At 43.0% G+C, this 12,578-nt stretch overlaps 1 protein-coding gene across 1 annotated transcript in view; it reads left to right on the forward strand.

Annotated features, from left to right (window-relative positions):
* The first annotated feature begins 10,655 nt into the window (after positions 1–10,655).
* Positions 10,656–12,578, forward strand: part of LOC140371525 (FERM domain-containing protein 7) — a 37,057-nt gene continuing 35,134 nt past the window's right edge. The window contains exon 1 of the mRNA XM_072458695.1: positions 10,656–10,748. Coding sequence (XP_072314796.1) covers positions 10,656–10,748 — 93 coding nt within the window. The remainder of the gene's footprint in view (positions 10,749–12,578) is intronic.

Here is a 12,578-nt window from a genome sequence, read left to right on the forward strand (position 1 = left end):
TCTGCTGGATCTCGTTCTTGTCTTGTAGAGGTGAAACGCTAAAGCAAGCGCGGACCCCGAAGACCCCGCGTGAACTGAGAAGTGCACTGAAAGTCATCTGAAGTGAGGTGTGTCTTCCGTCATTGGTCACTGGCTCTGGGGGACGGTGGAGCTGAAGGGGAGAAGGTGGGGTCTGAACCCGAGCCAAAGTGGCCACTGAATGGGTCTAATCTGTCTCGGAAGGACCATAAAGGCCGAGTAAAGACCAGGACCGGACTCCGCTGAGGGGCAGAGGGGGCACGGAGGGGGCAGTGGGTCTTTGGGGAGAAACTTTAGGAGGACGGACTTTAGGAGGACGGACACTCGCGGGACACTCACTCGCAGGACAACGGATGCTCGCAGTAGACGGACACTCGCAGGACACAGACGCTCGCAGGACACGGAAACTCGCAGGACATGGACACTCGCAGGACACGGACACTTGCGGGACACATGTTTTTGGTTCAGTCCTGGGTTGGCCCTGGTTTGTTTGGTCCTGGTTTGGCTCTGGTTTGTTTGGTCCTGGTTTGGCTCTGGTTTGTTTGGTCCTGGTTTGGCTCTGGTTTGGCTCTGTTGGCCCTGGTTTGGCCCTGGTTTGGCTCGGGTTTGGCCCTGGTTTTGTCCTGGTTTGGCTCTGGTTTGGCTCTGTTGGCCCTGGTTTGGTCCTGGGTTGGCCCTGGTTTGGCTCTGGTTTGGCCCTGGTTTGGTCCTGGGTTGGCCCTGGTTTGGCTCTGGTTTGGCCCTGGTTTTGTCCTGGTTTGGCTCTGGTTTGGCTCTGTTGGCCCTGGTTTGGCCCTGGTTTGGCCCTGGTTTGTTTGGTCCTGGTTTGGTCCTGGTTTGGTCCTGGTTTGGCCCTGGTTTGGCTCGGGTTTGGCCCTGGTTTTGTCCTGGTTTGGCTCTGGTTTGGCTCTGTTGGCCCTGGTTTGGTCCTGGGTTGGCCCTGGTTTGGCTCTGGTTTGGCCCTGGTTTTGTCCTGGTTTGGCTCTGGTTTGGCTCTGTTGGCCCTGGTTTGGTCCTGGTTTGGCCCTGGTTTGGCTGTTGGCCCTGGTTTGGTCCTGGTTTGGCCCTGGTTTGGCCCTGGTTTGGTCCTGGTTTGGCCCTGGTTTGGCTCTGTTGGCCCTGGTTTGGTCCTGGTTTTGTCCTGGTTTGGCTCTGGTTTGGCTCTGTTGGCCCTGGTTTGGTCCTGGGTTGGCCCTGGTTTGTTTGGTCCTGGTTTGGCTCTGGTTTGGCTCTGTTGGCCCTGGTTTGGTCCTGGGTTGGCCCTGGTTTGGCTCAGGTTTGGCTCTGTTGGCCCTGGTTTGGTCCTGGTTTGGTCCTGGTTTGGTCCTGGTTTGGTCCTGGTTTGGTCATGGTTTAGACTTGGTTTGGCCCTGATTTGGTCCTGGTTTGGCCCTCGATTGGCCTTGGTTTAGCCCTGGTTTGGCCCTGGTTTTGCCCTTGGTTTAGCCCTGGTTTAACCCTTGTTTAGCCCTGGTTTAGCCCTGGTTTAGCCCTGCTTTAGCCCTTGTTTAGCCCTTGTTTAGCCCTGGTTTAGCCCTGGTTTAACCCTTGTTTAGCCCTGGTTTAGCCCTGGTTTAGCCCTGCTTTAGCCCTTGTTTAGCCCTTGTTTAGCCCTGGTTTAGCCCTGGTTTAGCCCTGCTTTAGCCCTGGTTTAGCCCTGCTTTAGCCCTGCTTTAGCCCTGATTTAGCCTCGATTTAGCCCCGGTTTAGCCCTGGTTAAGCCCTTGTTTATCCCTGGTTTAGCCCTGGTTTAGACCTGGTTTATCCCTGGTTTAGCCCTGGTTTAGCCCTTGTTTATCCCTGCTTTAGCCCTGCTTTAGCCCTGGTTTAGCCCTGCTTTAGCCCTGGTTTAGCCCTGGTTTAGCCCTTGTTTATCCCTGCTTTAGCCCTGCTTTAGCCCTGCTTTAGCCCTGCTTTAGCCCTGCTTTAGCCCTGGTTTAGCCCTGCTTTAGCCCTGGTTTAGCCCTGCTTTAGCCCTGCTTTAGCCCTGGTTTAGCCCTGCTTTAGCCCTGGTTTAGCCCTGCTTTAGCCCTGGTTTAGACTCGCCGTCGTCCTGACTGGGTTTGGTCTTGGCCGAGCTCTTTTCGAGCGCAGGAGCGAGACAAGGACGAAAGTGGAAAGACTTGTCACAAATCGCCGTCCGAGTCTCAGGAGGCCATTTTACTTTTTTTGGTCCATTAAACAACTGCCACATGTCTCCCGCTCGAAGCTGGAGCGCTGAGGACAAATCAGAGTATTATTCTGAAGGCTTTCAAATCTGCTTTCACCATTTTCTTTTTGGCTTTTCTCAATAAATGTCAATGAAAACGGCCAAAGAGGTTTATAGACGAGTGAAAAAGTGAACACACTCAAATAATTCCTATATCCTCATGATTATAATAAGAACTCATGAGTCAGAATTGTCAATATTTTTGTGGTAAAGCTGAGAAACTAAAAGTGGATTGATGTTAATTTGAATTTTGTTGGTTTAATTTGACAGAATTCCAAAAAATTCACAAATGCTTCAGCTTCCCGTCATCAGCGACATATTGAGGTCACTTTCGGTTTTGTGGCGTGAAAATTAGCTTCAATATTTGGTTTTAAATTTGTAATCACTATGGCAACAGTCTTACATTTTTATAACATTTCAAAATTTTGGACAAAAAAAGTTTTTAAAAATCCAAACGTAAAAAAAAAAGAGATAATAATCTTTAAACAACAATTTCAAAATAACATGTAATTATTTTGAGATTTTATCAAAGCAAATATAGTTTCCATGGAAATGAACATGAATATAGGTATGTTTTTAATAGGAAAAGCACAAATGTAAAGCTTTTGAAGGCACAAAGTTGACCTGACGGTTCAAATTCTATTATTTATTCCACTTTCTCTAGTTTCAGAGCTTGCAAAATGAATTTCTTATTTAAATCATTCATCTAATTTGATCTTTCAGGTTAAGGTTCTTCACTATCAGTCTCTCTCATTTTCTTTCCTTTTCTTTTTTTAAGTTTTTCAGAATAAACAAACACAAAAACAAACTGAACATGACCAGAGAGAAAAACACACACAAAATCAGTAAGTCAGTCCAGTTTTTGGGGTTTTTTGCGTCATCCATTTCCTTGTTACGGCCTTTTTTCCCTGCCGCCAAAAGCTCTTTCCAAAGGTATCCATCCACTGTGTCCACGGCTGGAGTTTTTAGGCCCAAATACATACCTTATTTTCCGGACTATAAGACACACCTTTTTTCATAATTTTTGCCGGGTGCGACTTATACTTATATTTGTACTTATATGTGATATTATTGGTTATTTTCACACTTGCAACCGCATTTCATACTCCAGTGCAACTTATATGTTTTTTTACTTATCTATTATTCATTTTTTGGCTGGTGCGACTTATACTCGGGTGCGACTTATACTCCGGAAAATACGGTAGTTCCAAAATCGAGTGGAATGGGCAAAACGTGATACATTTTTCCACCAAAACTCTCTCCAAACACGTGATTCTGTCGTCCTCCACAGCGATGTACTCCCACTCTTCACCCGTCAAAACAAAACAACTCTCTCCTTCCCATTTGTTTTAACATATTTTGTCCCGACTCTCTCTTCTCTCCATTTTTAGCTCTTACACCGACTAACTTTACGCCCTCTTTTAATTCAAAATGGCAGTTCCAGGGCACAATATTCGCTGCGTTGTCCTGTTTTAGCTTCGCGCCGTGCCCTCCTCCCTTTCGCTCCGGCGCCGTCTCAGCGGGGGTCCGATCCCCGAGCTCCCCCGGGCCGCTCTCGCCCTGTGACAGTGACGCATGCCGCAGCCGCTCACCTCGAGTCCGGGACAAACACTGCCAGACCCGCGGCAGACCCGAGACAAATATGAACGACATGCACAATCGCGTGGAAGTGGGTTACGCTTTTTCACAGGTTTTTTCCCACAGTGGGGCTCGATCGCCGCGACTACAAAACACCTGTGATTGAAGAAAAGGTGTCGGGAGGATACGACGTTCATCTGTAAAGAGTCTGAGAAATGTGTTGGTTGTGAATTGTGCCAAACGCTTGACTGCGCGATGTGTTTTACAACTTCTTCTTCTTCTTCTGTCATTTGCAGCTTTTCTTCACAAACTGACACGCGATTGCCGTAAAACCACAATTTCCATTTACAACAGGTGTTATTTATATTCGTGAAATGTCCAATGTTCGGGGAGAGGCCAGAAACAAACACTACTACACTTGGCTAATATCTTTAAAGAAAACTGAGACATCCAAATTCGTGAGTTTAATCCGATTTTTCGTGGGTTTCAGAAAGATGAGAATGTAGTGATTAACAAAGTAAAACTAAATATTGTATATTTTTGTTGGGAAAAGGCCCTCAAAATGTTGTATAGAACAGTAATCTGAAACACATTGATGTATTTTTATCTTCATAAATGTAAGTTAAACTCTCATTGAGTACAGTGCAAATTTGGACTGAAGACTTTGAAATAAGTCTGTTTTGTACACTCCACTTTGGAATGAAATTAAAAAGAGTTAGAGATCCACAAAACTGACATTACTCAATAACCTGAGCGACTGTTGTACTATTCATTCATATTCATAAATGTACTTTTAAACATGACTGTACTGTATTTTCCGGACAATAAATCACACCTTTTTTCACATTTTGGCCGGGGTGCGACTTATATGATATTATTCATTATTTTCATACTGACAACCACAAGAGGGCGCTCTAGGCTCTAAGCGACGCAGAAGAAGAATCTGCACTTCCTCTTCCTCTGGAGTTTGTGGAGTTGTTTAGAAGTGACACAGAGGAAGAAGAATTCAATGGATTTAGTGATTTGGGGTAAAACTGATGCTTTGGTAAACTTGTTAGCATGTTCTTTATGCTATAGTTATCTGAATAACTGTTCATATGTTACGTTAACATAGCAGACACTTACCACAGTTCTGTCTGTGCCTCATGTAGCTGAAGGTGTTAGCGCTAGCATACGTACACCTATTCACCATGTTCTCTGATGCGACTTATACTCCAGTGCGAGTGCAAATGTGTTTTTTTCTTCTCTATAATGCATTTTTTGGCTGATGCGATTTATAATCCGGAAAATACAGTAAGTTGTAAAGAAAATGTAATTTTTAATTGGGACCCAAGGAAGATGCTATGGAAGCTAACAGCGTTTCCGATGATAAAACAACAAACAAACATAAACAAATGATCCAATCAAATTAAGCCGAGAATATCATAAAAACCTATACACATTTTAAGTTGGCCCAGGTGAATTATAAATGCCTCTGTATGAAACAGTAACTGCACCGACATACAGTTAATCTGAATTATTAATTACGTCCCAACGCTGTGAATAAATGCATGAATAATAATGTTAATGCTACACTGTTTTAATAATATTATGTGGTAATAAACCTGGGGAGAAGAATATAAAGATCTAACATCATATTATAGTCAATTACATTTACCGTGGGGCGTCCCGGGTCGATTGTTTGGTTATTTTACGAGTTTTATTGCCCCAAAACACATGAATAAACATGTATTCTTACTGTGAGTGGGGCCACCTCTCCACAACTGCTGCTTGTAACTTGAAATGCTCGTCGCCATGGAGATAGATATATGTTTAATGGCACACGGCGAAACGGCCCAGGTCAACGCGAGCTCCGAAAAAGCTACTCAAAAATGACGCAACGCGAACGGGAGCGTGTACTCGTCCGAAGAAGCTCGAATCAGGCTAAAAACAATAGCCGCAGCTCAGTGTGTGTGAAACATCATCAAAATACGTCTGATTTGGTTTCATTTGGTGAGTTTTTATTGCCCAAAAACACACGAATAAACATGTATTCTTACTATGAGTGGTGCCGCCTCTCCACAGCTGCTACTTGTAACTTGGCCTGCTTGTTGCCATGGAGATAGATACCTTTAATGGCACCCCAGGTCAAATCAATCCCCGGAAAAGCTACACTGTGCACCTTTCATAAATGACACCGAGATTTAAGATCGTCCAACGAACTTTGGGTAGAAGATGCACCATGAACAGGAGCAAATAATCACCCGGGAAAGCTCAAACCAGGCTAAAAACAATAGCCGCAGCTCCGTGTGTGTGAAATCCTCATCAAAATAAGTCCAGAGATCTTTAAACCAATGCCAAACCCAAACAGTGATCGATGTCTTGCACTTTTGTTCCCTCCCCCTCTCCAAAAAAAATGCTACGTTTGCATTTTCCCCGCGAATAAAAGTTCCAAAATCAGAGCTAAACCTTGAGACGGACATTTCGCAGCTGTAAAAATGTTCTTGGTCCGAATCCAGCGTCGGTGGGCGGGCAATAAAAGTCCGTCCCCCCGGTGCGTCGGCCACGTCGAGTCCTCCACCGTCCTCCACCTCTCCTTTCCCTCCCTGCCCTTCGCTCATCCCTCGCTCCCTTCATCACGCCGCTCGTAAAAGGCGCTCGAGCGGAGAATACGGGCTGCGCGGCTCTGACAGGGCGCCGTGATGGAGCGGAGGGGAGGCGGAGGAAGAGCCGGAGGTGTCCGTCAAAACCCCACATCTGCAGGACGTCGCCGTACAGGAGACCGAGTTCGGGCCGAAAATGGCGGGACGGGAACTGCTGGGTTTGAGGTGTAGCATCACGACATGTTTCAGACGTGTGCTCAGGCTGAAGGAGTGGATTTATTGGCAGTAACGTGATTATTGCAGTAGTCGATTAGTCACTGATTATGTTCTATTGTACCTTGAGACTTTATAAATGCATTCTCAACCCCGTAAAGGTTGAAATATGGTGACTGGAGGCTTCTAGATAGAGAATATTTAAGAATAAAGTGTATAATTAGAGAAAATCTGAAATAGTTTATTATTTTTTTTGACATTTTGATGTAGTAATGCCACTGTCTCTGTTATAAAAGATGTTTCAGAATCTGTTTAGTCACATGACGATGAAGTCCAGTGCTTTAGGCGAACAAAAAGAAACTTCTGGCAATTTTCCATCGTTGAATATGTTAAAATTAGTACCATATTTTCCGGACTATAAGTCGCACCTTTTTTCATAGTTTTGGCCGGGGTGCTTATACTTATATTTATACGTATATATCTATACTCCGGAGTGACTTGGATGTAATTATTTGTTATTTTTACACTTGCAACCACATTTCATACTCCAGTGTAACTTATATATGTTTTTTTCTTTTTTCTGGTGCGACTTATAGTCCGGAAATACGGTAAGTGCAAATGTAAACATATATGTGCAATTTGAGGTGGAATAATCTGCCGTCTACTGTATTCAAACAACTTCATTCTGGGGCTCGAGTCAGGCAGAGCAGGAATTACCCCCAAATGGCACAAGAAATGAGTAAAATGTAGGTTTTCATTGTAAATATACTTGTGTGAAGAGCTTTTCTAGCTGTAGTTTGGTCAAATCCAGTCTCACATTCACTGGCCCCCACAGTCCGGGGAGCCCCGCCCTAAACCTCTGCAGAAGCTCAGGACCAACACGGGACACATTTACGGTCCAGGCTGCACTTCTGTGGCGGGACGCAGTGAGCGGAGGGTTTACGGCAGCAGCGGGACGTCAGAGCTTTGGTCAGATTGCAGAATAAGAGCGGCCATGACAAAGGACACGGCTGAAACATAAATCCTCACTGTGATGATACAGCAATGATAAAAAGTCTTAGCTTTCATAGACATATTACTAGGTTTATTTATGAACCGTATCAGGAGAGATGCTTTGTACCAGGTTGTAGCTCAAGTGCTAGTTTCAACCTGTCGTCTCTAGGTAGCTGATGCTATCGAGTCGCACTGGAGGGAGGAGCCTGTTGTGCATGTTTTCAGTGGAAACGAGGACACTTACGCGGGGAGAACATGCAAACTGCGCACAGAAAAGGCCACATCAGCTTAAACAGATGAATGCACCTCTTCTGAACCTCTGCTCACACTTAGAACGTAAGGGTTTTATTGAGACTAGTCGCATTTCACGTGTCCTGTGTGTCATTTAGCCTAACGTTAGCGACAAGTGTTCTGCTGCATGTGTCCTCTGGAGTTTTGAGGGCCAAGGGGCAGGGGTCACGAGTACGTTTCATACATGCAAGACTACAAGCTCACATGGTTGCAAATTTGTTGTTATTTTATTTTATATTATATTTGATTTTTATCTTATTTTTATATTTATTTATTTGTCCCCTCCATTCCTTATTAGGAAATGAGAGGTTTTGTCTATAGGAGTTTTTGTTTATAAGAGTTCTTCTATTAATAAGAGTGTTTTTTTATTATTCTATTAAGAGTGTTTTTTAAACTTCCTACATCTGTCCTTTTCCTCTGTATCTACCTGCGTTGCAACAATGAAATTTCCCCATGTGTGGACAATAAAGGATTATCTTATCTTATCTTAAAACGTTCAAATCAAGTACAAACCCTGCGCTCATTCATGCTGCGAGCGAGCGCCAGGAGATGCTGATGTGACTGGATGAATAAAGCAGAATAGTGTTGTTTGCTGATGAATGAAATGGGTGTAACGGGTTTTATAGTTTGTCAGTTTGTTGCTAACGTAGTAATAGAAAGAGGCTAGTAAAGGGAAAACAGAAGAGCTAAATTCGACTACAGGAGGGTGTTGGACAGTAAACACACAAAAGCAGATAGTTGGATTTGGTGTTGGTACCATATATTGTGAATTACATACAAAACAATGCAAACAATTCACCCCAGAATGATTCACAGTTGAATTCAGTCGTGCACATACTGTTTGACCAGTCAGTTCTAAAAAGATAAAGTTGTCAGTTTGAATGATGAAAATACAGAAGACAAAAGGAACATTAAGTCTACATAATGACATGAATGCATTAATGTCCAAAAAAGAAGAGTCTTCACCTGGATTCAATAATAGAGTAGGTCCTTCTCCCGCCGCAGGAGAACTGCTGCAGGTGATGATTTCTGAAACAACAGTGTGGAAAGACGAATCCCGTGGTCATGGAGAAGATGTCATTGTGTTTGAGAAGAGTCATATCATTGGCATCGAGCAGAGAAAACATCTAAAGAAGAAGCAGAAACTGATGTACTGCAGATCTGAACCCAAGTGAGAGTGTTTGGGATACAATACAAGATCTGTGTGAGGAACAATGACACGCTGAAGATCTGTGTGAGGAACAATGACACACTGAAGATCTGTGTGAGGAACAATGACACACTGAAGATCTGTGTGAGGAACAATGACACACTGAAGATCTGTGTGAGGAACAATGACACACTGAAGATCTGTGTGAGGAACAATGACACACTGAAGATCTGTGTGAGGAACAATGACACACTAAAGATCTGTGTGAGGAACAATGACACTCTGGATGGAAATGAGACTTGTAATATTGCAGAAGCTCATTGATACTATGCCAGAGTGAACGTGTGCTGTGATCAAAGCTAAAAGATGGTACTTCCAAATATTAGAGCGTGTGAGTTTTTTTTTTTTTTTCCTGTGGCGACTTAAAAATGAATAAATCATCAACAAATTAAGTACCTGAGTCCTTTTCTGAACTACACAAACTCCAGGACATGTCATGTGCTGAGAAAAGAGGTTTTATGAATCACCCCCAAATGGCACACGAAGTGAGTAAAATGTTGGGTTTTGCTGTAAATATACTTTGTGAAGATGTTTTCTAGCTGTAATCTGATAAAATTCTGTAAAAAATCTCACATTCACAGGCCTTTTGTGACCGAAACCAACTTGAAAATAATTGATTACCGAAATAATCTTTCGATGCAACGCTTTTTTTTGAATACTCAACACGCCTTTACATTACTTCCCACACTCGGAAGTGGAACGCCACCGTAGCCGCACTTGCCCTGAGTCTGATTGGTTGGACAATGACTGCCAAACTGTTCGGTCCCGTCACCACCGAGACCACTCACTTATCCACAAACCTGATTCATAAACAGACAAGTGAGTGTTTCGTCCAAGGATACGAGAACGTTTCGCCTGACCTGGAATGGAACCACAGACCTCTCTGCTGGGGGTTGAGCGCTCTGACCACTGAGCCACTGCCTGTTTGCCTCATAATAATTCTAAAATGTCATTACCGTGAGCGATATTTAGCATTGGGTCTATATCGTTTGTTAAATGAAGCCAATAACATCTCACCTGTGGCTACGATCTAAAGACGACCTCATAATTGTTTATCGCAAACACCCATTTTAATTACTTCCTGGAACATTTCGCTCAAAGGAACAGCCGTACTTTTCTGTATTGACCGACGCATTTTTTCACACGAGCGTAAAACAAGGTAATTATTTACAGCGTGGCGGCGGCGGAATTAAGAAACTGCTTCTGAAACAAAATGTCCTCGTCGCTCCTCTTAACCGCTCCGCGCGCTTGACACTTAGTAATTGTGTCGCTGGATTAGATTATTAAAACACATATCTTCATGGCTGGAGGTGCCGAGACTGATGGGAAAAAGTGGGGATTCTTTATTTATTTACTTGAGCCTTGTCACGCGCCGCGTCGCTGTATTTTACAATCTCAAAGTGGTCGGGGTCTTGTCAAAGCCGCGCGGTAATGGATGCCCCGGGCGTGCGTGCGCGAGATGGATGGTTCTGACTGGAAGCTTGTATAAATAAAGATAAATAAATGTTGATGGCCGCCAGTGACACTCTGGAGACGAGCGGAACGGAGAGAAGTTGGCGAGATGACGCAGGCGCCGGAGAGCGATTTCATCCAGGGTTTCAAAGGAGATGGCGTCAAGCGAGAGATCAGAAACAAGGATCGTTTGACGCTAAAGGTGCGCTAGCTTCTCTGGTTGTGACGCTGCCTGGAATGTTCCACAATGTAGTATTAATCATTATCATATTCATCTTTTTTTTTCTCCGTGACTGATGTGATGATTCAGGACCTGGATCTTGAACACAAACAAACGTAGAGATTCAGCGATCGTCAAAAATTGTAATGTTTTGTGTTCTAAAACGTTTTAATTAGCGATTTAGAAGCTGCACATTCAAGAAAGTCTTTGATATTTCAATAAATGTCCTTTTAAATTCTCGTAATCAAACTTGTATATGACATTTGGACCTGTCCACAGCTTCACGTTCGCTTTATTTATTTAGTTATAAGATTTTTTTTGTGTTTTTTTTACCTTTTTCTAATCCTACTTTTTTAATCTACTGTATTGTTTTTGTTACATTATATTTGTGCGATTAATAGTATAATAAGGCAAAATCATACTTCCACAACCCTTTTTTGTACATAAATCACTCAAAACAGTGTTAAACTAAAGCTTTTTTGTCTTTCCTATGAGCAGTCAGTCGATTGGCCCAAACTAAATATTGACAAATGCTGGAAATATGAGGCCAAAATGTATAAATATATAAATGTGGGTGTGATATATCAGTCTTTATTCTCTTTATTGATCATATCTAACATGCATTTATTCAAATACATGTGTTATGATCCTTAATGATACTTTGAAAAACAGGCGTTCTTACTGTAAACGGCAGATCTGACCGCTAACTCGGCCTGTTTGCGTCACCTTCTCGTTTCCATGGAGACAAGGGTATGAAAAAGTTGCAGTCCAGGGTTAGTTTAGGTTTAGTCCCAAATTGTTGAAGCGGCAAGTTTGAAAGCACGAGTTTGGACCCAGTGCATCGGAAACACACTCCTTTCTTAGAGATGTCACGAAATCAAATTGTAGTGTTACGATTATTGTGAGAAAAAACATCACGATTGAACGATTATTCACGATTGTTAAGACTGTGACATCTTTAACAGTGAAATCTTTAATTTGTCTTTAATTCTCGTGTTGCTGTTCCTCAAGTTTGTGACCGACTTTACAAAATGTAACAAGATCAAAAGACAAAATAAAGTAAAATTTGGCAAAAACAGCCTGATGAAATACAGATATTTTTTCCATTTAGGTCTATTTCTTTGACAATGGATCGAAGTAAAAAGATTTCTAAAATGGTCATGATTATTATCTTTTGGTTCTTACGATTATATTGCGACTTGAATCATCACGATCATGAATTAAGAAGTTACTGAAATATTGAACAGAGTTGGCAGAGATAAATGTCTAAAACCTGTTTAAAAATGTGTTGTTTTGTTTACGCTAAAATGTTCCTTTTCCCCTTTTTTATGCAGTTTTTTTTGTGTGTTTTATTTATAGTTCCTATCCTTCAAAAGCAAAAAATAGTCAGTAATTCTTTCCTAATTTTATAATACCGCCAACACATTCCACTATTTTTGTTAGATTTGTCTTTTGTGCCTTGCTTGTGTGATTTGGCCCCGTGTAAACTGTCGCTCCGGCTGCAGTGGGGAATCACCGGCACGAGGCTTCGCGGGCGGAGGAGCCATGTTTCCCCCTCAGCGCGCCGATCAAAGGTCGGGTCTGAAGGTGACTGTGTTTGTCCCATTTCTTCTTTAAAAACTCGTCTTCGCCTGCGCGCACCTGTCCCCTTCTCTTTATATTTTTAACTCGCGCTGCCACACTCCGTCTTTGCCACCAGCGATTCCTCAAACGCTGATGGATGATGCTCGCCGACGGTTAGCGCTGTGTCCTGCTTTCTGTTTTTAACCAAAACCTCTCTCCTCCTCCTCCTCATCCTCCGCCTATCTCTTT

The sequence above is a fragment of the Eucyclogobius newberryi genome, unplaced genomic scaffold (assembly GCF_026437365.1).
Source record: "Eucyclogobius newberryi isolate DKJ021-1_F unplaced genomic scaffold, fEucNew1.0.hap1 SCAF_22, whole genome shotgun sequence".
NCBI lineage: Eukaryota > Metazoa > Chordata > Actinopteri > Gobiiformes > Gobiidae > Eucyclogobius > Eucyclogobius newberryi.